The following is a 25,312-nucleotide window of genomic DNA, read 5'->3' on the forward strand; positions in this document are numbered from 1 at the left end:
CACCCATGAACCCAGCTCTCATATGTTGAGAGGGAGAGAACAACTGTCTCCACCCACGCATAATTTTATAGAGTCCCATTGTGTCACGTCTTTTCTCTCAGCTTAAGGGAGTCCCAAACGCTGCAGGAGAGTTGCTTCAAGCCTATTGGGAAGGGAGGATTAAACCCCCAGCCGCTCTCCTTCTGCCGGGTGGGTGGATAGCTCCGTATTGTATATAACAGCGTAGGGCGTTCAGAGCTGGTGACTGAGTTGGGAACAAGGTCTCTTTTGTTAATGGGAAGGCAGCGGGGGAATATACAGCCTGGCATGTGGCATTGTGGACGTGCGTCTGCCTGGCACTGAATAACACACTGTCTCTTCTTCCCCCCACCCTCTCCTTCCCAGGGGGCAGCGCCACCTCGACCGCCTTAGTGCTGACGGCACTCTTGCTGGTCTTAGTCCTCTGCCTCGGGATCTGCTGCACCAAGCGGGTCCACAAGCGCCTCTGGCAGATTGGCAAGGGCACCAGCTGTCAGTACAGGTAAGATGGCACACCCTCCTTGCCCCGCACCTTTGTTCCCTGCCCCGCTTTCCACCAGTGTCCTGGTGAAATGACTCCCCCACTTTCCCTCCAACATCCCCTCCAAATGGCTGCCCTAGCAAAGGTGTGAACCTTCCTTCCTTCCTCCCTCCCTCCGTCCCATTAAAGGCCAAAATGTGCCACCCAGGTGGCTCAAAGCCGTCATGCCAGGATCTCCTTTCTGATGCTGGTTTTAATTTCAGGACCACAATATCTTTCATAGCACCTCTGCCGATATGACCCTATCTGGATTCCACCCCCTCTTCCACCTTGGTCTTCATCTGAGTCGGTTTTCCAGGTTTTGGAGGGTGGTGGTCAAGGAACAGGGCCTTTTCAGTTGTCTGCGGAGTCCTCTTTCCAGCTAAGGTCTGCCTGCTGCCATCGTTCCGCTTTTATTGGCACCAGGCTGAAACTCTCCTCTCCTTCCAGGTCTCTTAGTGGAGTGTGATCTGTCGGCCGGTGGCCTACATGGTGGGAATATAACCTTGCTGTTTTTAGTGGGTTTCTTTATGAGCTATCTGCAATGGCTCTATCGGAATGTATTATTTTTATGATTTGTTCTTTTTAATGTTGCTTGGAGACTTGTCTGCAGCAAGCAATGGAGAAGTCAAATAACTGTGGAGATGGGTTGTATCCCGTTTCAGCCCTAGTCGGAGCAGACCCGCTGAAATTATTTGTTTATTATGTTTTTATCCCACCTTTTCCTCCAAGCGACTCATGGTGGCATGCACAGTTCCTCCTTCTCCCCATTTTATCCTTGCAACAACCCTGCAAGGGAGCTTAAGCTGTGAGACAGTGTCTGGCCCAAGGTCACCCAGAGAGCTTCACGACTGGGTGGAGGATTTGAACCCTAGAATCATAGAATCATAGAGTTGGAATAGACCACAAGGGCCATCGAGTCCAACCCCCTGCCAAGCAGGAAACACCATCAGAGCACTCCTGACATATGGTTGTCAAGCCTCTGCTTAAAGACCTCCAAAGAAGGAGGCTCCACCACACTCCTTGGCAGCAAATTCCACTGTCGAACAGCTCTTACTGTCAGGAAGTTCTTCCTAATGTTTAGGTGGAATCTTCTTTCTTGCAGTTTGGATCCATTGCTCCGTGTCCGCTTCTCTGGAGCAGCAGAAAACAACCTTTCTCCCTCCTCTATATGACATCCTTTTATATATTTGAAGATGGCTATCATATCACCCCTTAACCTCCTCTTCTCCAGGCTAAACATAAACATGATCTCCCAGCTCTTCGTCCAATACTCTAACCACTACACGACCGCAGGCTCCTTAAACAACATGACTAACATAGGCCCATTAATTACAGTGGGCTTACTCTAAGCAGAGCACAATTGGATGCCATCCAGTAATTCCTGCCCTAACCTCCATCTGATCCCTCACACTGTGTTGACACCTGGCTGTTTCTCTCCCCACGCACCCATCCCGTGCCCCACAAAGGGACCTCTCTCCTCCCCTCTCCCCAATGTCACACACTGCTGTGGAACACTAACTCTGCTCCCCTCACCCTGCAGCACTGAGGCAGAGTCCCGGGTGCGATTCATCCGCCCAGCTGAACAAAGAGGGTAATATGGCTGATCCTGCAACAGCTGAGCTTTGATGTCATTTTTGGGTGTGAATGAAACGGTGGAGGCTTCCCCCCCCTTCCTATCTGGTGCTGGTTTGGTGCTTTGCCTGGGTTTGGTGCTTCTATACAAATGTACCGTATTTTTCGCCCTATAGGACGCACTTTTCCCCCTCCAAAAATGAAGGGGAAATGTGTGTGCGTCCTATGGGGCGAATGCAGGCTTTCGCTGAAGCCTGGAGAGCGAGAGGGGTCGGTGTGCACCGACCCCTCTCGCTCTCCAGGCTTCAGGAAGCTATCCGCAATCCTTGGGACCCCGCGGGAGTTCCCGCCGGTCTCCCAAGGCTTGCGGAGAGCTGCCTGCATCCCAAAGCCCGGGGCGTGCTAAGAAGCGTGCTCCGGGCTTTGGGCAGCTCTCCGCAAGCCGTGGGAGCCCAGCGCGACTTCCCGCCGGGCTCCCTAGGCTTGCAGATAGCAGCCTGTTCTGGGGGCTGGGGTCGGGGGAAGCTCGGGCTTCCCCCGCCCCAGCCCCGCGCCTGGGGGGGAAATAAATTTATCCCCCCCCCAAACGGTGCACCCTATGGGGCGAAAAATACAGTATTTCTCTTGCGTGCACTCTTCTCTCCTTTGGGTCGAAATCCAAGTCCCTGAGGGCTGCTTGGGGACTCTAGAACCTTTTGCATCTCGAGGGCCGCATTCCCTTCTGGATGACCTATTGGGGGCCGCATTGCAGCGCTGGGCGGAGCCAGAGGCAAAAGTGTGTTGGTCTCTCTCTGTGTTGTGTATATGTGTGTGTTGGCCTGTAATATGTCTCCTAAGACCAAGGCCTCAGCCTCCCTGTTCTCCCCATCAGGATCACGCACCCTGAGCCTCGGACTTACAGCCAAGCCCCACCAGGGCGCCCCCGCCCCCCACAGTTCAGGCAGAACACTGAGCTCCAGCTCATGCCGACTTCCAAGGTAAGTGATGGGTTCCCACCTTCGTGTGTGGATGGCGCCTGGCTGTGCCACCTGTGATCGCTGCATTTCTTTCATTTACTAATTCGTTAGATTATTACAATATCATCTTACGGTTCAGACCCCTTACTCACAGCCCCTCCAAGGGTCCCTATTTTTTCAGGGGCGTTCCTGATTTGGAGAAGCCGTCCCGGTTTCTGATTCGATCCCGGAATGTCCCACTTTTCCTTAGGACGTCCCTATTTTCATCGGAGAAATGTTGGCGGGTATGGAGTTATCTGACCCTCCAAGCCAGGGGTCAGCAAACTTTTTCAGCAGGGGGCCGGTCCACTGTCCCTCAGACATTGTGTGGGCCCAGACTATATTCTGAAGAAAAAATGAACAAAGTCCTATGCCCCACAAATATCCCAGAGATGCATTTTAAATAAATGCACACATTCTACTCATGTAAAAACACCAGGCAGGCCCCACAAATAACCCAGAGATGCATTTTAAATAAAAGGTCACATTCTATTCTTGTGAAAACATGCTGATTCCTGGACCATCCATGGGCCAGACTTAGAAGGCGATTGGGCCGGATCTGGCCCCCGGGCCTTAGGTTGCCTACCCATGCTCCAAGCTGTCTGAAGGCAATCCTGTAAAGGGAAGTTTTTTTAAAAAAAATGTTTAATGTTGTGTTATGTTTTTATATATGTTGGGAAGCTGGCCAGAGTGGCTGGGGCAACCCAGTCAGATGGACAGGGTATAAATAGTAAAATTATATCATTATGGAATGGGACGCCCCTATTTTCATTGGAGAAATGTTGGAGGGTATGTACTTGCAATAATGAGATACCAGAAGAATTTGGAGGGGTGCTGCTTTGACAAAGTGGTACAATAAAGTCTGGCAAATAAGCACTTGGGGTTTTTTTGGCAGGGGGGTGGAATTGACTAACTAAACTTGGCCCAAGGTTTGAAGCACAAAGACCTTTTTGCCACAAATCAATACACCTCCTTTTTATGCACATGGCTAAAAATGAATAGAGGCTCCCCTAACACTATAAAACCTTGTGGTTAATGCAAACTGCATATCGCCTTCCATACTAATGGGTAGGAACGTATGTTCTTTGAATGTTATTTTGGATGTAAGGCCTAAACTTCCATCTTCAGGGCTAGGGTGGGATATTTTATTTATTTGTTGCATTTATACCTCCACCTTTTTCTTCAGGGAGCCCAGGGTGTGGAGTACATGATTCTCACCATCATTTAATCCCCACCATAACCCTGCGAGGTAGGCTAGGCTGAGAGGCAGTGGCTGGCCAAGGGTCACCCAATGAGCTTCATGGCTGAGTGGGGATTTGAACCCAGGTCCTAGTCTGACACGCAGCTTACAACCACCACACCATGTAGGCTTTCGGCTACGTGTGTATGATATAGTTAAATAATAATTGCATTTTTGTTGGATGAGAGGAAACTGTTTTAGTGCCACAAAAAGAAAAGGGAAAAATTTAGTCTGTGTTTTTAGCAACAATCCCCCCCCAATATATACCGTATTTTTCGCTCTATAACACGCACCCGACCATAACACGCACGTAGTTTTTAGAGGAGGAAAATCCGTAGGCATGCCACCCGTAGGCATTCCCTCCATAACACGCACAGACATTTCCCCTTACTTTTTAGGAGGAAAAAAGTGAGTGTTATGGTGCAAAAAATACGGTATATATATACAGGAGGTAGGTTTTAAAATTACTGAAGTGAAGCACTCTCTCCCTTCCCCCCCCCCATAGCAACAATTTTATTTTATTTTAGAATTAACAAACATTACCTCTCCCAGTTCTTCTTTATTATATTTATTACATTTTGTTTTAAAAAATTAGCTTATTAAATACGATGGATCCAAACTGAGGAGTGGGTAGTTGTGCAGAGTCTGAAGAAAACCAGAATCTCATGACCTTCTTTTACGCACAATCTCCACACACCCAGTTGTCAAATTTTGTTTCCTGGTGATAACTTATTAAGTTGTACTTTTCAGCCTTACGGACATTGCAAACTTTTAATTCCAAGGTTGCAGATAAAACGTTTAGTAAATTTGTGTTTAGTAAATTTGTGTACCATGTGTGTGCATGTTTACATCTATACAGATAGATATCTATATCTGTCTAGATCAGTTACAGGTTGCTCTGAAGTTTTCACTGATTATAATCGGTCCGTTTGTGTGTTGGTTGCCATGGTAACTATAGGCTTGGGGCCTGTCTCCTAGGCTGCTTCTATTGGTCATGGATGGTGGTGGGGCTGTTGGGCTGTTGCCACGGGTGATTGGCTGAATAGTTGCTGACAGGTGGCGGGGCTTAGAAACTGTTGCTATGGCTGGCTGTGGGAGTGGTCAGTTACTCTTGGGAGGCGGGGCTTACAGATCATTCAATCCTGTTACATCCTGAGAGTGTACCTTGTTTTTTTGTGGGTTTGGGGATTTGGGGGGGGGGGGATTAGTGGGAGAACAAAAGCACCTTTGCACCAAAAGAGATAAGTTCCCTTCCACCCTGCTAGCCTGGAAGCATTTGATGCTAAATGTAATATTTTAATATAAACTCAGCTGCATACACTGCAGACTAATTTTAATCATGAAGTGCCATCTTAGTTTGAAGCGCTTAATTTTCCAGGCCTACCCTCCAAATGCTGAGTAGTGAGTTAAAAAATGGGGGGGTGGAGTTGGGGGGGGGCTTTGCAATGGAGTATGCTGGTAGAGGGCATGGAATGGAGTGTCCCAGAGGCAGAGGTGTGGCTTGCTGGCTGGGAGCCCTGAACAGAAACGCTCTTTCTTAGGAGGTGATGATGCACTGCAACATTTTTGTTGCTGCGCAACCCCTTTGTTTAATTTTTAAGTCGGAAGAGGGGGCCCGGCGCGTCCATAAGGGAGCTGAATCTCCCACAGGCCCCTCTCTCCCTGTAAACACAGCCCTGAATAAAAGGCAAACCTTCAGAATGGAACAATTTCCCCAGAAAAAGGGGGAGGTGTTGCCCTGTGAGACTATATGGTATTGTGAAAGAGCAGGTAGAAGTGTAGATAGGACTGGCTAAGGAGAAAGTCCCACAGCACCCTCAAGTGGCTGGAGGGTGTTATGACAGCTTGTGCTGCCTCCTTAGGCTTACTGCAAAGGTGGGACTCTGACTCCCATCAGCGCCGGCATCCAGTGATGATGGGAGTTGTAGTCCATCCACATCTGGAGGGCCGCAGCTTCCCCAGCCCTGCTGTTACTAGGCTTAAATGCTCTATAATTCACCAAAACCCTGTGCCAGATTTGTAGAAACCTGGTTCTAAGCCAGAATAGATGTGGCTCAACTAGGTTAATTAATTTGAGTGGGTTTGTTCTGAGTAGAACATGGCTGGATATGACCTCTAAATGCTTAATTTTTTAATTCCTGAGGCTGAGTGGGATTCTTTAAAATGCGACTAGGAGAAGACCCCCTTCCTTAATTTTGGAACGGCCTTTAGTTTCTCCTTCCTAAGCCTCCCAAACCAGGCTCAGGCTGGCTGGTGGCAGTTTAACCCGGTGGAGCTCGAGGCACTCTGTACGTGCTCTGGGACACCCCTTTCTTCTTACTCGCGCAAGGTGTTCGCGGCAGAGTCTCTGCAACATGTTCTGGGACCGATCTAAGACTCAGAATTAAATTCCTAAATAGACGAGAAATTTTTGGGGTGCCTGTTTCTCTCTCTGTCTGTCTCTCTTTTCTCCTTGCATGGTTGCATTTGCATGAATGTGTGTGCCTCTCATGTACCCCTAGCCATGCATGCCACAGGCTGGAACGATAACTCTCTCTCTCTCTCTCTCTCTCTCTCTCTCTCTCTCTCTCTCTCTCTTTCTCTTTCTCTTTCTCTCTATCTCTTCCAATCTGCTCTCTGGTTTCCTTCTGGCGCTGCCTTCCGTCTCTCTGCAGCCTGCTGTCCCTGATGCCTCTCGACCTGACCCACCATCCAAACCTCTTCCGCCTGACCCGATCCCAAAGGGTCAACAGGTAACGGAGCGGGAGGAAGGAGGGGGCAGGGGCGGCTTGTCCCTTGACCCCATTGCATGGTCTCCTGCGACTGGAGGAAAAGTCGTCGGTCCATGGCAGGGCCTCAGTGTTTTGTGTGCAGGTGTCCCAGATTCAATCCCTGATGTTATCTCCGGCTAAGTGTTGCCTGAAAGAGGCTGCCAGTCCGTGTGGACAGTGCTGAACTAGATAGACACAATGGACTAACTTTGGTATTTAAAAAAACAACCGCTTCCCGGCTTCCTCTTTAAATCAGAGCTTTATGCAGAACCACCCTATTAAAAAAGTTAGCCAACAAACTTAAAATAGCTTGGGGAGGACAAGCAAAGGAGGATGGCTCCCCCCCCCCCCGCCCCTGTGTGACTCCCCTTTATTACATGCACAGCACAAGACCTATCCCCCCTCCCCAAGCATACAAATCAATATGACTAATTTGACCCATCAACGCAGCTCCCTTCACCAACAAACGACACTGCAACCAGCTGAACGCAACGAACCAAGCTCTGGGCTCTCTAATCTCTCGCAGTGCCAATGAAAATAAATAGATAGATAGATAGACCTACCTGCGTGACGGTGGCACAAAATCCCTGCCCAAACACTGTAATAGAACGAAAGGTCATTATTCTCCCTATTTCTCTTCCTCCCCTCTCTTTTCCCCCATCTGCACAATGTCTGACAACAGTGTCTCATACTGAATGTCAACAAACCGTGAAAAAGTCCCTATGAATTCTGTGAACCGCCCTAAGACCTTCAGGTATAGGGCAGTATATTAATATTATTATTATTAATAATAATAATAGAAAGTGGAGATACTATATGTACTTTTCCATGTTCGTTTGTTTTGTAGCACAATAAAATCTGTAATAAAAAAAATAATTTAAACAAGAAGAGAACCATGAGGACTAGAATCCAGCAAAATCCAACCACAGGTTTCCTCATCCCTGGTCTAAGCTGACCGGCAGGGCCCCTCCAGGTTTTCAGACAAGAGAGCCTTTCCCAGCCCTACCTTGAGAGATGCCGGAGGCTGAAACGGAGTCCTTCTGCATGCTCTGTTTCTGAGTCGAGGCCAAACCTTAAAAACATGTAAGGTTCCGGTCCTCATGGTTCTGAACAAATACCAACATAGGAAGCTGCCTGCTGCTGAGTAAGGCCATTGTTTCCACCCAGCGGTGGCTCTCCAGGGTCTTTATCCAGCCCTGCTTGGAGATTCTGGGGATTGGACCTGGGACCCGCTTAATCCAGATCTGCCTTCCCTTAGTAAACAGCAAGGCCCTCCCATGCTTCTTCCAGAGCTGCTCCCCCAACATACAACACCCCCCCAATCTTTTTCTTCTTCTTCTTCTTCTTCATCCGAGCATGTCTTGTCTGTTGCTGTACCTCCTCTTTCTGCCCAGGCCTCGGTCCAGGACAGGCCAGCGCCCCCAACGCGCCCATTGCCTGCTGACCCCATTCCTAAAGATGCTCAGGTAACTGGCAGCATGGTGCCATTCCTGGTGGTGGTGGGGTGTGTGTTTTTTGGAAAGGGAGGAGGGTGGTCTGTTTGGGCAGGGTGGAAGGTGGATGGGAACAGCTGTGGGAGTTAATGGGAAGGTCCCTCCCCCAGTTCCCCTCCAAAAACAGGGAGCGATCCCTCTTCTCCATACACCGAATATTGATAAATTCCATCCAAAATCCATTTTCAAGGACGAATCCCAGTTGTCCGGGAAATTCCAGGCGTATGCCAGCCCTATTCCTCCCCGTCCGATGGGGAAGAATATTTATCCCATAATTTTTACCCCATAATTTTTACCTTACCTGGCTCTCATCCTGGTTTGGGCCAAGCAGAAAGCTGCTGGAGAAGTTCCTGGTGCTTTTTTGTGCTGATTGCGCTTCTTGGAGCAGAGCAGTGCGATGTCATACCCAAGGCATTCTGGGAAGTGCCAAGAAAAAAGCACACCAAGAACTCAGGCCAATGTAAGTTTCAATCGTGGGAGTGGTCCCTTCTCGCAAATCAATAGTCAATAGTAACAAAAACTAATCCATTCAAAAGTATGTATTCTGACAAGGGTTACAAACTCAAATAGAGATTGCAAACTCTTAACAGAGATTACAAACTCAAACTCATAAAAATATGTACAACACAATAATTCATTACAGAATTAGAGATAAGAGTTTATGAGTAGAGATAAGTTCACGTCAGTCCAGATTCGTCGTGGAGGTCTTAGTTTCAATCATTGAGCAGAAGTCAGTTATGGATTAGAAACCCGGACAGGGCCCTGTTTCGATGTATTCACCGTCATCAGCTGGAGGTATCAAATATTACATGAAAATACGTTTAAATTCTCAATTATCATAAATTATAATTTATAAAACAGTATTATACAACATTTGGTTCCTTACCTAATTTTTAAAGGGTTGTGTAAGTTTGAAGGCTTTCGGATAAATATAACCTGTTATTTTCTACGTTTCTCGAGGATAACAACTGAAAATAATCAATATTAATAATAGTTACATGTGTTGAATTGAATTAAAAACTCTAAGGTTACTATTGACTTATTGATTTGCGAGAAGGGCCACTCCCACTATTGAAACTTACATTGGCCTGAGTTCTTGGTGTGCTTTTTTCGTGGTATATTTAATAACAAGAACTCCAATTTATTCTGGGAAGTGCAGCTGATGGGAAGCTCCCAAGAGAGCCTAGCGTTGCTGTATGTGGGATGCAGCCTTCTTTAGCATCTCATGCGATACTGGGACCTTGCGACCATTCAGGCCGCAATGTCGAGAGGTTTGGAGCAGACAAAAGGAAAGACTGTGGAACTCACTGCCACAGGAGGCAGAGAGGGCCACCGACATGGGCGGCTTTGAAAGAGGATTCGACAGATGGGTGGAAAAGAAAGCTGTTCCGCTCGCAGAGCTACAATTCCCAGAGTTTCCCCAGGAAGAGGGATTAAGTGTTAAACCACCCGCAGAATTGTATAGCTCTGTGAGGCAAATGGGGAGGTCTCTTAACCGCTCTCGGCGCCCAGAACAAACTACAGCTCCCAGAATTCTTTGAGAGAAGCCATGGCTGTTTAATGGGCTATCCCAGTGCTTTAAATGTATGGTGCATATTAAAGATATGTAACCACTTGAAAGAAACAATTAGGCCTAGGATTAAAATGGAATTCAATTTATAAATAAGAAAATGTACGATAAGGAAAGCTATGTAATATGATTAGGACTGTGATATGGTTTTTTGAAACTCTGATATTGGACACTGCTACATATAATTACTAAGAAATTCGGACGGAAGAGATTCGAGGAAGTCAAATACTATGTTTATGAAGATGGATGGTACTTAATTTTAATTAATTAAGTGGTAATATGTTGTATGTATCTTTTTTCTCTTTTTCTCCTATTTTTTGTTTGTTTTTATTATTGTTAATCTTTTTTTTTTTTTACTATGTTTATCTACTGAAAATAATAAATATTATTTAAAAAAAAAAAGTATGGTGCGAATGTGGCCTGAGGCAAATTTTAGACACGGGACACAACAACCAGTCGGTGGTGTTTGAAACCCAGTGTACCACTTTGAGCAGCCATGGCTGTCGTTGTCATTCTGTCATGACAGAAAGACCAACAGAAAAATAACAGAAAAACTAAGAGAAAAAGACAACAGAGATTTTGAAAAAGATTGGGAACCCTTCATATTATATTTTCAGAAACAAAGAAAGGCAATAGACTTGATGGCAGGATTTAAATAACATTCGCATTATTAGTACCAGAAAATGTTTAGAAGAATAGTGGAATAAGATGATGTAGTTAATTTTATTTTTATGTTTATAGGTTTGATGTTACATTATTAATAACCTTTTCTGTTGAGAGATAGCAAAGGGGATGAAAATAGAAACAAACCAGAAACGCAAGTTGGGGGGTCTTGGAGGGGAGGGAGGGAGGAATATATAGTAAACGTTAAGAATGTGAGATGTATGTAATGAATGAAAATGAAAAATGAATAAAACTTTTTTTTAAAAAAAGAACAGCCATGGCTTTTCCCAAAGAATTCTGGGAGCTGTTTTCCTGTCAAGGGTGCTGAGAGTTGCTAGCAAGCCCTTCTATTCCCCTCCTAGAGTGGGGTAACAATCCCTTTTCCCAGGGGAAAGAAGTGAAATTTGTAACGACACTATTCAGCTGCTGAGGCCCACAAGTGAAGTGAGGCCCACAGAGCTCATTTACGTGGTTCCACTCTCTGAGCATAATTTAGCTTGACACCAGCCATGGAAATATACTATATTTTTCGCTCTATAAGACGCACCAGACCACAAAACGCACCTAGTTTTTGGAGGAGGAAAACAAGAAAAAAAATATTCTGAATCTCAGAAGCCAGAAGAGCAAGAGGGATCGCTGCGCAGTGAAAGCAGCAACCCCTCTTGCTGTTCTGGCTTCTCTGATAGCTGCGCAGCCTGCATTCGCTCCATAAGACGCACACACATTTCCCCTTACCTTTTAGGAGGGAAAAAGTGAGTCTTATAGAGCAAAAAATACGGTAGATATATTTGTTTGAGGGGCATCTGGTTGGCTACTGTGGGAAGAGGATACTGGGCTGGATGGGTCATTGGCCGGATCCAGTCTTCTTACGTACTTAAGTTGACGTCAAAGCAAGCAGAAAAATGATAAACCCTTGGCCATTTTGTAAGGTTAATTGAAGTGAGCGGCAGCCCCCTTGCAAAGATGTCAGGAAAAATTGCTCATACACACGTGTTGTTTTGCATTGCGTGTGTGTGTGGTGTCGCACCCATGCACTTAATGAAGAGTCTAAAAATAAATATTCTGCACCTCTCTGGCCTCCGCCCCCTTGCTAGCGTGAGGTGGTGCGCAAGCGTTTGAGCACGCGTCACAACCCGCCTCCCCTAATTCAGGCTCCCTCTGTTTTCCTCTCAGCCCCCTGCCAAGCCTCCGCCACCCCAGAAACCGCTCCCTTCGGATCCCCCCCGGGCCGAACTCTGCGCTGTTCCCAACTATGACCCTCGGGTCCAGATGCTGCCATCGAGGTGAGTGGAAGAACGGGAGGCGGCTGGGGTGGGAGAGGCCGAGAGGGAGACAGCTGCTTCTTTTCCAGGTGCGGGGATTTGGAGGAGAGGGGTGGTGGGCAAGACATGCTGCTTAAACCAGGGCTTCCCAAACATGGGTCCCCAGCTGGTTTTGGACTACAGTTCCCATCATCCCTGACCACCGGTCCTGCTAGCTAGGGATGATGGGGGTTGTAGTACAACAATAGCCAGAGACCCATGTTTGGGAAGCCCTGCCTTTCAACGGTGCTGCGGGTGGTTTTAGATGTTCTCAATACCGTTTTTACTCGAATGTAATGTGCACTTTTTTCGCCAAATTATGTTGCGAAAATTAGGGTGCGCATTAGATTTGATGGTGCATTAAAAAGTAAAGGTAAATGGACCCCTGACCATTAGGTCCAGTCGTGACTGACTCTGGGGTTGCAGCACTCATCTCGCTTTATTGGCCGAGGGAGCCGGCGTACAGCTTCCGGGTCACGTGGCCAGCATGACTAAGCCGCTTCTGGCGAACCAGAGCAGCGCACGGAAACGCTGTTTACCTTCCCGCTGGAGTGGTACCTATTTATCTACTTGCACTTTTATGTGCTTTTGAACTGCTAGGTTGGCAGGAGCAGGGACTGAGCAACGGGAGCTCACCCCTTTGCGGGGATTCGAACCGCCGACCTTCTGATCGGGAGGTCCTAGGCTCTGTGGTTTAACCCACAGCGCCACCTGCATCCCTGATGGTGCATTAGATTTGCGTAAATGCGGCAATAATGGTTCATTTCATAGTAGCCTCGTACCCAATGTTGCTTGGGAATTCTATTATTATTATTATTATTATTATTATTATTATTATTATTCATATACCACCCTTCATTGAAAGATCTCAGGGCAGTTCACAAAATAAAAATGCAAGATAAAAGCACAAATAAATAGTTAGAAACACACACAAAAATAATCCCCACCCCCCAAAAATGCAGTGCAATTTTGAATGTTGCAGCGATTCAAAATGGCGTCCAATTGTATGTGCTGGCCAGCAGTCAGGGATGTTGTAACTTAACGTTATTCGATTCCGGCTCCCATCAGTCCCCAGTCATCATGGGCAATGGTCAGGGATGATGGGAGTTGTAGTCCGGCGACATCTGGAAGGCTCCCTAGCCCTGCTCTAGTGAAGTTAATTAAAAAAAGAACTTGTTATGACACGTACGCCTCAGCGCGAACCTTTCCTTCTTTCTCTGCTTCCCACGCAGGCCAGCTCCTCCTCCTCCTCCTCCCATGGTGTCCGGCCCATCATTACACATCCACAATATCTAAGCCAGGCCAGGCCAGGCCCACGGACTCTTCCTGCGGTGCCCCTCTCCGGCCAAAACGGGCGATGAGGACGACAACCCCAGCCCCTTCCTGGCACTCGCTTCGCTGGCTGCTTCGAATTTACAGGAGGGCGGCTTTGCACCCTTGCGAAGGCAGGGCTGTGTTTCGTTTTGTTTCCCCCCCTTTGCCCAGAAGTTGCACTCCTAGCTTGGCTGGAAACCTCCGCCATTTTGGCGCCATTTTGGCTCCAAAGTCCCTGCTTTTGGTTTCGGAACCTGAACACAAGGAACTGTGGGGGGAAAGGGAACAAGTCTTTGCACTGGTGAAAAAGGAGGGCGAAGGTGTGTGTATGTGTGTGTGAGAGAGAACAATTGTGTGTGTGTGTGTGTGTGTGTGTGTGTGTGTGTGTTTATGAGGGATGTCATTCCCTAAGGGAATCCTCCCCTCACGAATCTTGCCTGGAAATCGCCCCTTTCTTTTCTTCGTAATAAAAACGGACTGGTTCCACTTACTTCTTTCAGCGCCTCTTTATCCAGGCTGGGACTGACCACGAAGGAAGGCCTGCCTCAGGCGCCATCTGAAGGTGCCACCATCTTTTAGCAAATGTACCCGCAGGGCAGGGGAGTTGCCCCCCTGTCCCGTTCCGTCGGAGCAGCCGTGGTGTTGGGTACTTGGGCCACAAATCACCAGTTTGTGTTAGGATGCCGAACAGCCAGGGTCTCTCTCGCACTGTGCCATGTAAGCAAAGAAAAAAAGTGGTGGTGTTTTTTTTAAAGGGGGTGTTTGGGAAGTGGTAGGAGATCTGGTGCCCCGGCAGAAAAGAGCCTGAGTCCCACAGTCCCATCTCCTAAAGAACTCCTCTGCATCCCTGGTTGCTGTTGTCCTTACAGTGGTACCTCTGGATGCGAACGGGATCCGTTCCAGAGCCCCGTTCGCATCCAGAAGCAAACGCAACCCGCGTCTGCGTGTCCGCGGGTTGCGATTCGCCGCTTCCGCACATGCGTGTGACGTCATTTTGATTCGTCTCTGCATGCGCGAGCGGCAAAACCCGGAAGTAACGCGTTCCGTTACTTCCGGGTCGCCTTGGAGTGTAACCTGAAAACGCTCAATCTGAAGCATATTCAACCCGAGGTATGACTGTACGTAAGAACATAAGAAGAGCCATACTTTGATCAGACCAACGCCCACCTAGTCCAGTATCCTGTTCTCACAGTGGCCAACCAATGCTTCAGTGGGAAACTGGCAAGCGGGACCCAAGCACGACTGTAGAGGCAAAGCGTAGCCATCCATAGCCTTGTCCTCCACCATTAATTGGTCTAATCCTTTTCTAAAACCATCCAAGCTGGTGGCCATCACTGCCTCTTGTGGCAGGGAGTTCCGCAGTTAAACTGGTTGCTGCATAAAGAAGTCATTTATTTTGTCTGTCTTGAATCTTCCAGTGGAACTGAATGTTGGAGGCCCACAAGTTCTGGTGTTAGGAGAGAGGGAGGAAAGCATTTTTTTTCAATCCACTTCCTCCGCGAAATGCATAATTGTATAAACTTCTATCATGTCACCTGTTACGTGCCACAAAAAATTCCCAAACGCCGTAACCTTTCCTCGTTGCCTTTGGCGCAGCGCTGGCGATCCGCCTGCTTTATATGTAGCTGTAGTGAGAAATTTTATTTTGCATTCAGAATTCATTTTGCGTTCAGTTTTCTTGGGGGGAATGTGTTCAAATAATTATTCTTGCATATCAAGCGGCTGATTGGAAGCCTGTTTTGGTGAGCCGTTTTCTTCTTGCAGCGAGGCTGTTCTCTGAGAGGCAGGTTGGGATTCTCCCCCCCTTTTTTGACAAAAAAATTGGTCATTCACCAAGACTCTCCTTTTGTCCTGGGAATCTGAAAGACACTTCTTGCCATCTGCTGATGCACATGAGGAATCATTTGGACACGTTCCCCAGAGAAGATTGTTTAAAAAAAACCTTTCCCAAGGACTAATTGGTACATATTTGCAAAAGGCTTAAGAGCAGAAACGGATCTGTAACCCATTGTTCTGTAGTTTTCGTCGCCCATTGTCCTTTCCTCTTGTGTTTGTTTCTTTGGAGTACATTAGTATATTTTCGTATTTGTGGGTCTTGCCTCATGGTTGCGTTTGTCTTGGCACAAGGCATCGTGCTTTTCAGGAACCAAAGAGCCTTGTTCAAATAGGAATTGCGGATCTCAGTTTGCAGGCCAGAGCTTTGGGTGGTCTAGCTTGGACATAACACATAAGCTATCTGTGAATTTCTGGTATGAAGTGCCAAATTATTTATTCATTTCGTAAAATTTTACACCACTTAATGGGGAAGTGGAACCTTCAGAGCAGTTTATGAAAAGAAAGCGATGAAATTGTTAATAAGAAACAATAGAAAGCAACTGTTCTGAATGTACAAAAAATAATTAAAATCAGCAATAAGCTAAAAACTGGGTTAAAACATATGCCAAGTACATTCTACATGCCTGGGTTGGCTTGTCTGAACAAAAAATATTTCAACAGGCGTCAAAAAGAGTACAGTCATACCTTGGAAGCCGAACGCCTTGGGAGTTGAATGTTTTGGCTCCCGAATACTGCAAACCCGGAAGTGAGTGTTCCAGTTCACAAACGTTCTTTGGAACCTAAAAGTCTGACGGTGCTTCCTGCAGCCAATCGGAAGCCGCGCCTTGATTTCCAAATGTTTTGGAAGTCGAATGGACTTCTGGAACGGCTTCTGTCCAGCTTCCGACGTACCACTTGACAGGGAAGATGCCTGCGTGGTATCAATCAGCGGGGAGTTCCAAAGTTAACTGGTGCCACACTGAAAGATCAATTGCTTACAAATGCAAAATTGGGTTTTGTGCGGGACCTGTAGCAGAGCCAGTTCCGCAGATAGAAGTGGAGTAGATAGTGTGTAAGGGAGTTAACTGGTTCCAAGCTGGTAAGGGCTTTTTGTACTGATAGGGACACCTTGAATTCTGCCCAGTAGCAAATCAGCCGGTGCAGATCTCTTGAGCACAGGAGTTATATGCTGACAGGGGTCCCTGTCAGCAATCGTGCTGCAGCATTCTGCGCTAGCTGCTGCTTCCGGATCAAGCGCAAGGGAAGCCCCGCATAGGGTGAATTGCAGCAATCCAGTCTTGAATTAACCAGTGTGCATGAGCTGGTGCGACCAAGCTGTATGTGCCCATCCCATAGCTCCGCGGTGTTGTCAAGAAAGCAACCTGTTTTGTGGACTCAGGACCCAGGCTCAGGTGGATGGGAGCAGGGGGGAAGTTGATGAAGTCCGGGTGGAATTTCTCCCCAGGGTCTCCTTCCCGCATATCTCCAGGTGATGCCTGTGTTATTGATGCGTTTCTGGTAAAGGTGAGGCCTTTGGGGAGAGGAGGTGAAAGAGCTCTGCTCTGAATCAGGTGTATGTGATCATATTTAGGCATGCTGTGGCGCCCATGGCAAGGCAACGGTGCTCGTGTTTAGATAAAATGTTCCCAGATTTGAGTTGATTGTGAGATACGCATTGTTGGAGTTTGATAAGACTCAATTGTCTTGCTAGGAAAGGGGACTCTTTAGGTCTGATCTTGTTTATTATTATTCATTCATTTAACAAGATTTAGGCATTTACCATATTTTTCGCTCTATAGGACGCACCAGACCATAAGACGCACCTAGTTTATGGAGGAGGAAAACAAGAAAAAAAATATTCTGAATCCCAGAAGCCGGAACAGCAAGAGGGATCGCTGCACAGCGAAAGCAGCGATCCCTCTTGCTGTTCTGGCTTCTGGGATAGCTGCACAGCCTGCATTCGCTCCATAAGACACACACACATTTCCCCTTACTTTTTAGGAGGAAAAAGTGAGTCTTATAGAGCAAAAAATACGGTATCTTACAATTCTGTGATTCTAAGATCTACATATTGCCCGATCAATGAAATCCTACGGTATTTTACAATTCTGTGATTCTAAGATCTACATATTGCCCGATCAATGAAATCCTGTTGAGCGGTTTATGTAAAGCAAAAGTTAAAAGATTCAGATAAAAACCAAACAAAAACCAAACAACAAAAGTCAGTTGATGTAAAATTTACCAAAATACCAGCAATCAATCTATAGCAGTGTTTCCCAACCGGTGTTCCGCGGCACACTAGTGTGCCGCCGGACGTTGCCTAGTGTGCCGTGGGAGGGAGGCGGGCGAGTCGGGCTAATCCTCCGGCCCCGCTCCCCCGGGGAACGTGCCCCGTCATCCGCTTCTGCCTTGCTCCCTGTGACAGGAATTCCCCAAACTGCATCAGCATCTGCCGCTTGCCCAGCAGCCCCGGCGCTGCCTTGCGCCCGGCGCGCCCGCCATCCTCGGCGCAGGGAGCGAGGGGCGCGCAGGCAGGCGCTGCCCGGCGGAGCGACGGCTCCTTCCGAGCGGCTGGCAGTGTCTGGGCATGACTGGCCTCCCGCCTGGTCCCGCGGCGGCTGCAGACGCGGCTGAAGCAGTGCAGGGAAGGAGACGCCCGGCCGCCCAGCCCCGCCCCGCACGCTCCCACTCTCTCTCGGCGGCCGGGGAGCGGGGCCAAAGCGGGCCCCCACCTGAGTGGCGGCTGCGTGAGCCAATAGGCGAGCTGGGGCAGAGGGGGAGGCGGGGCTCCGGAGAACAAAGGAGGGAGGGGGCACCTGGGAGAAGGGGGCGGGGCGGGAGGAGCGGGGAGCGCGGCGCTGCGCCCGGGACGCCCCAGTTCCGCCGGGTTAGAAGCCGGCGGCCTACCTCTGCTGGCCGTGGAAGGCAGCCGGGTCTGGGTCGCGCCCCGAGAGTGGCGGGGTCCGCGCACAGCCTGCCCTCCAGGCTGGGAAGTGGCTCCTAGGCTCCGCCTGAAGCCACGCAGAGCCCGCAAGGCGCCCTCGGCGCAACTTGGCCGGGGCAAAAGGCGAAGCTCTGGAGGGAAAGGCGGCCGGATTCCCCTCCTCGGCGGGTCCGGTGGTCTCCCGCCTCCTCTGAGGAAGGGTCTCTTCTTCAGCTTTTCTGATCCTTCGTGGCCCCGTTGGGAGAAGCCGAAATAAATAATGGCCATGCCATTAAAGTTCTCTCTTTTATAAAAGGGATCCTAATAGAATCGTAGAGTTGGAAGGGATCCCCAGGGCTATCCAGTACTGTACAACCCCTGCAGTGCAGGAATCTCAGCCATAGCATCCATGGCAGACAGACATCCCACCTCTGCTTAAAAACCTCCAAGAAGGGAAAAACCTCCCGAGGGAGACCATTCCCCTGTTGAACAGCCCTTACCAGCAGAAAGTTCTTTCCCATGTTTAGTCAAAATCTTTATTGTAACGTGAATCCACTGGTTCGAGTCCTACCTTCTCTACCTTCTATGCTGTTACTATTTTTTTATTTTTTTTTACATAAGTAAAAAGTGACCTTTCCCCATCTGGCATGGTGGTGTGCCTCGAGATTTTTTTCATGAAACAAGTGTGCCTTTGCCCAAAAAAGGTTGGGAAACACTGATCTATAGAGCATAGGAACTGTTTGGCTGCTGGGTCAGGCCAAGGGCCCATTTAGTCCAGTGTCTGTTTTTGCCATAGACAGCCAGAAAACAAGAGTTGGAGAACGTGAAACCGACAGAGTAATCCATCCGTAGATATTTTGGACCCCTGACTCCTATCATCCCTGACCATTGTGCATGCTGGCAGGGGTTGATAAGGAGTCTGAGTCCTGCAAATGCCTAAAGGAGGCACAAAGTTGGATCCAGAAACCCCCCATCTCCCCCCCCCCATCTCAGAATGGCCACCTCTGTTTTACCTTGGATAATTCCGTGTCCCTAATTCTGTGTCCTCCACTTTTTGGCAAGCAAGTTGTGGTTGCTTTGCTATACCACTAGGTGGCAGCCCAGCCTAGGAGTCCATCACCCCCCAGCTAAAGTTCTAAATATCCATACAGTTGCCTGGTTTGTTCCTAGAGATTTCGAGACTGGGCAGTGCAGGTAGTAGCAGAGGCTTCTGTTGCAAGGATCTCTGTTGGGGCGTAATGTGTACGTAAGCTTTGATGGTAACACTGAGTTCTTTGCTTGGGGAGAGAAAAAGGTAAGAACATAGCCAACACGGTGCAGCCATATTGTCCTCCACAAAATTGCCTAATCTTTTTTTTAATTAAAAAAGAAACACATTTGTATTAACAGACTTTTCATAAATAATCAAGGTACAACAAGTGTCTGTTTTCGAATACAGGCCAATTGCAGTCGTTCTCAGACATTTTTGTTGTAGGCATTGAGGGGTTGAGGGAGGGAGAGGGAGGAGAAAATAGAGAAAAGAAGGAAGAGGAAGAGGGGGGAGGTGAGGAAGACAGTAAACCTTCCTTCTTTACTTAGTATATGAGTGCATCATGTGAATAGGTGCCCCATATCCTCTGAAGCTCAACATCAAAAAAACGAAGATCATGGCCACTGGTCCCATCACCTCCTGGCAAATAGAAGGGGAAGAAATGGAGGCAGTGAGAGATCTTACATTCTTGGGCATGGTGACAGCAGCCACGAAATTAAAAGACGCCTGCTTCTTGGGAGAAAAGCAATGGCAAACCTAGACAGCATCTTAAAAAGCAGAGACATCACCTTGCCAACAAAGGTCCGTATAGTAAAAGCTATGGTTTTCCAGTAGTGATGTATGGAAGTGAGAGCTGGACCCTAAAGAAGGCTGATCGCCGAAGAATGGATGCTTTTGAATTCTGGTGCTGGAGGAGACTCTGGAGAGTCCCATGGTCTGCAAGAAGATCAAACCTCTCCATTCTGAAGGAAATCAGTCCTGAGTGCTCCCTGGAAGGACAGATCCTGAAGCTGAGGCTCCAATACTTTGGCCACCTCATGAGAAGAGAAGACTCCCTGGAAAAGACCCTGATGCTGGGAAAGATGGAGGGCACAAGGAGAAGGAGACGACAGAGGACGAGATGGTTGGACAGTGTTCTGGAAGCTACCAGCATGAGTTTGACCAAACTGCGGGAGGCAGTGGAAGACAGGAGGGCCTGGCGTGCTCTGGTCCAGGGGGTCACGAAGAGTCGGACACAACTAAACGACTAAACAACATCCTCTTTAAAAGCTATCTAAGTCGGTGACCGTCACTGTGGCAGTGAGTTCCGCAGTTTAACTAGGCCCTGTTTTTATAAACTTACGCCATGCCACCTCTTGCCTGCTTTTTCTCTAAACTCGAGAGCTCCCAAGGGTTGCCACCCTACCTTGCAGGGGAGTCGCGTCCCTGAGCTAGCTCCCACCCCCCTCTATCCTCCAATGAGGCCCCAGGCAAGCATGGTCACTCAAGGAGAGGGAGCAAGGCAGAGCCACAGAGGGGTGTGGCTTGAGGGGAAAGGGGCGTGGCCTGGGGAGAGTTCCGAGGGCCGGACAGAGAGCCCTGGAGGGCCTGAGGCTCCTTCACCCTTGTCTTAGGCTGCTGCTGTTGGAGATGGCGTCTTCCTGGCTGCCATCGCCGCTGAGTTTCACCTCCCAGGACACACATCCTGTGGCGAAACGTGGAGGTTGAGTCACGGGACGTACAAGAGTTTCGGATGGAGACTTGGCAAGGGGGGGTCGCTCCGCCACGCAACCCCTGCGTGAGCTTCGGCTGAAATTGAAATCGCTGGGGATCGGGGCCTGTTGCCCGCACTGCAGTTGTGTGCTGACCTTGCACTTTGGCACAAGTTCTCTCGGTGTGTGTTGTGTGTGTCCCACGGTTCAAGCACCTTCTCCCCCCCCCCCCCCGTGAGAACAAAGGTTCCCTTGTCCTGCCCAGCCACGCGGATCCATGTTTATGGGGCTTCCCAACCCTGTAATTTCACCAGGTACGTGACTCTCAACAGGAGCCCCCGGCTGCCAGTCCACATCATGTGCTGGCTAGCTTGGGAAGGAGGCATGGCTGGCACTGGAAAGGCACTGCTGAAGTCTCTGGGTTTGGGTATATTTGGGGGATGGAGGGAGGGAAAGGTTGCCCATCAAAAAAGCCTTGTGTGTGTGTGTTGGTAATGGAGCACGCCGCGTTTTGCACCCAGCTCCTTAGCCTCCTTACGTGATCTCCACCTGGGAAAACTATCAAAAGCGGATTTTTTTTTAATGACAGGGCATCCTCCAACACCTGGAATTTCTATGGGCCGCCGGGCTGTGTTCCAGGTCCTGCGGGACGTGCCGATCATAATCGATCCCAACTTTGAACTGCCGAAAGAAATATGGAAGAGGCTGGCAGAGCAGGAGCCTCTTCATCGCAGGGTTGTGGGTTTGAGCCCCATGCTGGGCAAAAAGATTCCTGCCTTATAGGGGCTTCGACTCCATCTAGTCCAGCATCCTGTTCTCACAGTGGCCAGCTAGGTGACTCAAGAGGAAACACCCTTTTCTTTCTGCAGACATTGTGAAGTTGCAACTGTGCAACACACACACACAGCTGTCCTCCATCCAGAAAATCAATCACAGTCATCACACTAGAAAGACACCTTCTACCCTGGCTCTAAGCACTTGAAGAAGTCCAGGTAAAGGTTGTGGCATGGGTGCAGGGAAGTCTGAGAGTCCTGGATAGCTTACAGGACCAAGGCTGGAGTCCTTCCCCCCCTCTAGCCACCCAATACAGTTGACTTCTGAAAATCCTACAAGAAGGATATGGAGATTCTAAGCCCACACCTGCTGTTTTCGCCATTCAGTGACTGGGAAGCAGCAGGACATCTGCTCTGAGTGCAGAAGGTCCCAGCTTCAATCCCAATCCCTAGCAGCTCCAGGTCTGGCTGGGAACGTCTCCTGCCTGCAACCCTTGAGAGTCGCTGCCAGCCAGTGCAGGCATAACAAAGCGTCCTGCATATATATGGAGATGGACTGAGCCACCCTGGAGGATCAATTTGCCCCTAATGGATAGATCTAGGGAAGCAGTCTTCTCCTGCTCCCGATGAAATAAAGAACGTACATGGAGGATTGTAACCAAACACTGTACAATTTATGCCCTGGTGCAGAGCTGTGAACCTTCATTTGCTGCTGGGCTCTGACCAGCATGGCCAATGATCAGGGTCTGGGACTGATGGGAGCTGGAGTCCAAAGTAATCTTGGGGGGGGGGCAATAGGTCCTCCATCTTTGCCATAACTCCTAATGAGAGTATATGTCTTTCTTGTGCAGAAAGGGGTTCGGTTCCGGGGGTCCACACCTAAGTGCAAAAACTCATAAAGCCAGGAATCCCTTGGAACAGCTGCCCCAGGAAGAATATGGGGTTACTGCATCCTATAATGGAGTCGAGGGAGAAGGGAAAAGAGCAGACACACACATGACTCTCTTATTGCTGAGAGTTTGGGCCTGTGGAAGAGAAAAGAAAGTTTAATCACACTAAACACTTCAATATGTTGTGCTCAGGACCCGTCTCAAAACCACTCCAAATTTTCTGCTTGGCCTGGAGGATTAATTACGCATGTGAGCCAATGATGATAAAATGATGATTTGATGAAAAGGACAATTGGGTTGGGGTGTGTGAAAAGGTGTCCCTGCGGCCTGGTTTATGGAAGTTTATGCACATGGTTAGGGGACGCGGGTGGCACTGTGGGTAAAAGCCTCAGCGCCTAGGGCTTGCCGATCGAAAGGTTGGCAGTTCAAATCCCCGCGGCGGGGTGCGCTCCCGTCGTTCGGTCCCAGCGCCTGCCAACCTAGCAGTTCGAAAGCACCCCCGGGTGCAAGTAGATAAATAGGGACCGCTTACTAGTGGGAAGGTAAACGGCGTTTCCGTGTGCGGCTCTGGCTCGCCAGAGCAGCGATGTCACGCTGGCCACGTGACCCGGAAGTGTCTCCGGACAGCGCTGGCCCCCGGCCTCTTGAGTGAGATGGGCGCACAACCCTAGAGACTGTCAAGACTGGCCCGTACGGGCAGGGGTACCTTTACCTTTTTATGCACATGGTTTATGTGTCTGAAGGTCCTGGGCTGCCCAGACAACAAGACCCCCATCTCAGCGTCACTGATGTGGCCCCGAAGGAAAGCAGAGCACGACGTTTGGCACCAGCTTGGCTGCAGGAGTTGATGGAAGGAGACATACAAGGCCCCATCCAACCATCTTAGGGGCTCCACTCTAGATTTGTGTTACTCCTGAACCTTTTCTTCTCCAGAGATATCCTACAAGGGAGCAGGTATGGATCTCCCCCCCCCCCCCCCGGAGTTTACTCCCAAAGCCTTACTCATGAATCAGTATAGCTGCAAAGGCAGCAAAGGTTTAGGACCAGAATTTTCCTTCTCTTCCTAGATGGGGTCCCTTCCCAGGCCGACAAGCCCCATCTGCCCAGGTGAGATAGATGTATTACGATTTCAATAAGGGATGGAGAAATAAGAAGGACCCCACTTGGATCAGGCCAATAGCCCATCTCCTCCAGTCCTCCAGTGTCCTGTTCTCACAACCCTTCGTTTTCGGAGTGGTCCTGGCTTCTGAGGTTGCCAGAGGGTTTTGGAGCACACCCCAGATCCCCTTCCTCAAGGTCTGTACAGTTAAGGCTATGGTTTTCCCAGTAGTGATGTATGGAAGTGAGAGCTGGACCATCAAGAAGGCTGATCGCCAAAGAATTGATGCTTTTGAATTCTGGTGCTGGAGGAGACTCTGGAGAGTCCCATGGACTGCAAGAAGATCAAACCTCTCCATTCTGAAGGAAATCAGCCCTGAGTGCTCACTGGAAGGACAGATCCTGAAGCTGCGGCTCCAATACTTTGGCCACCTCATGAGAAGAGAAGACTCCCTGGAGAAGACCCTGATGTTGGGAAAGATGGAGGGCACAAGGAGAAGGGGACGACAGAGGACAAGATGGTTGGATAGTGTTCTTGAAGCTACCAGCATGAGTTTGACTAAACTGTGGGAGGCAGTGGAAGACAGGAGTGCCTGGCGTGCTCTGGTCCAGGGGGTCACGAAGAGTCGGACACGACTAAACAACAATAGCCCATCTCGTCCAGTGTCCTGTTCTCACATCCCTTCGTTTTCGGAGTGGTCCTGGCTTCTGAGGTTGCCAGAGGGTTTTGGAGCACACCTCATATCCTCATCCTGCGCCGCCTTCTGGGCACAGGAGCCAAACTCCTAAGGAAAGAGACCTCTTCGCCCCCCCTAAAATATTTGAGGGGTCCGGGCCCCCCAAGTTGATAGGCATTGCCATACAAATGGTGCTCGTGTGCCACGTCTTGTGATCGATTACCTGGCCCGCCATTTAGTTTTTCCAAGTTGGCACCGCTGGATATGTGTGTGTGGGGGGGGGTGATTTCCCGTTCTCCCCCGCCCCGCACCCCCCCCCCAAAAAGGAGTGCCACGCTCGTGAATATCTGCCTGTCGAGCACGAAAGCACCGGAGCAGGGGCGAGCCGGCAACGTTGGCAACCCCTCCCACCCATCCATCCATCCAGACTTCCGCCGGGCGAATGAAGCGAGAGATCGAGGGGAAAAGGGGGCTTTTTCTCGGAGCGCCGCGGGCCTCGAGGGGTTAACTCCGAACTTCCCTCCTCTCCCCCCCCCCCCGCCTTTCTTTCTTCTTTTCATTCTTCCTTTGCTCCGAGTTGCTACTATCCGCGCCGAGCCCCGGCCGCTGATTGGTGGGAAGTTAGAGCTGGCCGCGATCGGGGGCGTGGCCGCGGCGGCAGCAGCACTTTCTCCCCCGCTCGCTTCCCCTCCCCTGGCTTCCCTCCGGCCGATCGAGCGCGCTCAGTCCGTCCAGTTGCCCCGACGGGGGGCTCGGCAGGGGCGGCGGCGGCGGCGGAGCGATGCGCCCGGCGGGGGCGCTGCCCTGGGGGCTGCTGCTGGTGCTTTGGGGTGCCCTGCTGGGCCGGCAGGTGCGGGGCCTCCGCCACAGCGTCTACTGGAACGCCAGCAACCACAGGTAACGCCGCCGCACCGAAAGTATTTGGAAAAGAAAAAGATGGGGAGGGAGGGATCCAGTGGATCTGGGTCGGGGATCT

At 49.5% G+C, this 25,312-nt stretch overlaps 2 protein-coding genes across 9 annotated transcripts in view; both read left to right on the forward strand.

Annotated features, from left to right (window-relative positions):
• Nucleotides 1–13,929, forward strand: part of ADAM15 (ADAM metallopeptidase domain 15) — a 46,154-nt gene extending 32,225 nt beyond the window's left edge. For 2 of the 8 annotated variants that reach the window (XM_028709747.2, XM_028709745.2), the window contains exons 19-25: nt 385–520; nt 2,082–2,132; nt 2,985–3,090; nt 7,003–7,080; nt 8,454–8,564; nt 11,998–12,107; nt 13,358–13,929. In XM_028709747.2, coding sequence (XP_028565580.2) covers nt 385–520; nt 2,082–2,132; nt 2,985–3,090; nt 7,003–7,080; nt 8,454–8,564; nt 11,998–12,107; nt 13,358–13,421 — 656 coding nt within the window. In that variant the 3' untranslated portion in view covers nt 13,422–13,929. The remainder of the gene's footprint in view (nt 1–384; nt 521–2,081; nt 2,133–2,984; nt 3,091–7,002; nt 7,081–8,453; nt 8,565–11,997; nt 12,108–13,357) is intronic. The other 6 variants (XM_028709748.2, XM_028709749.2, XM_077920155.1 and 3 more) reach the window with 6 other exon arrangements.
• Nucleotides 13,930–25,021: 11,092 nt separating this feature from the next.
• Nucleotides 25,022–25,312, forward strand: part of EFNA4 (ephrin A4) — a 31,412-nt gene continuing 31,121 nt past the window's right edge. Inside the window, exon 1 of the mRNA XM_028710210.2 lies at nt 25,022–25,233. Coding sequence (XP_028566043.1) covers nt 25,118–25,233 — 116 coding nt within the window. The 5' untranslated portion in view covers nt 25,022–25,117. The remainder of the gene's footprint in view (nt 25,234–25,312) is intronic.

Source organism: Podarcis muralis, chromosome 16 (assembly GCF_964188315.1).
Source record: "Podarcis muralis chromosome 16, rPodMur119.hap1.1, whole genome shotgun sequence".
Lineage (NCBI taxonomy): Eukaryota > Metazoa > Chordata > Lepidosauria > Squamata > Lacertidae > Podarcis > Podarcis muralis.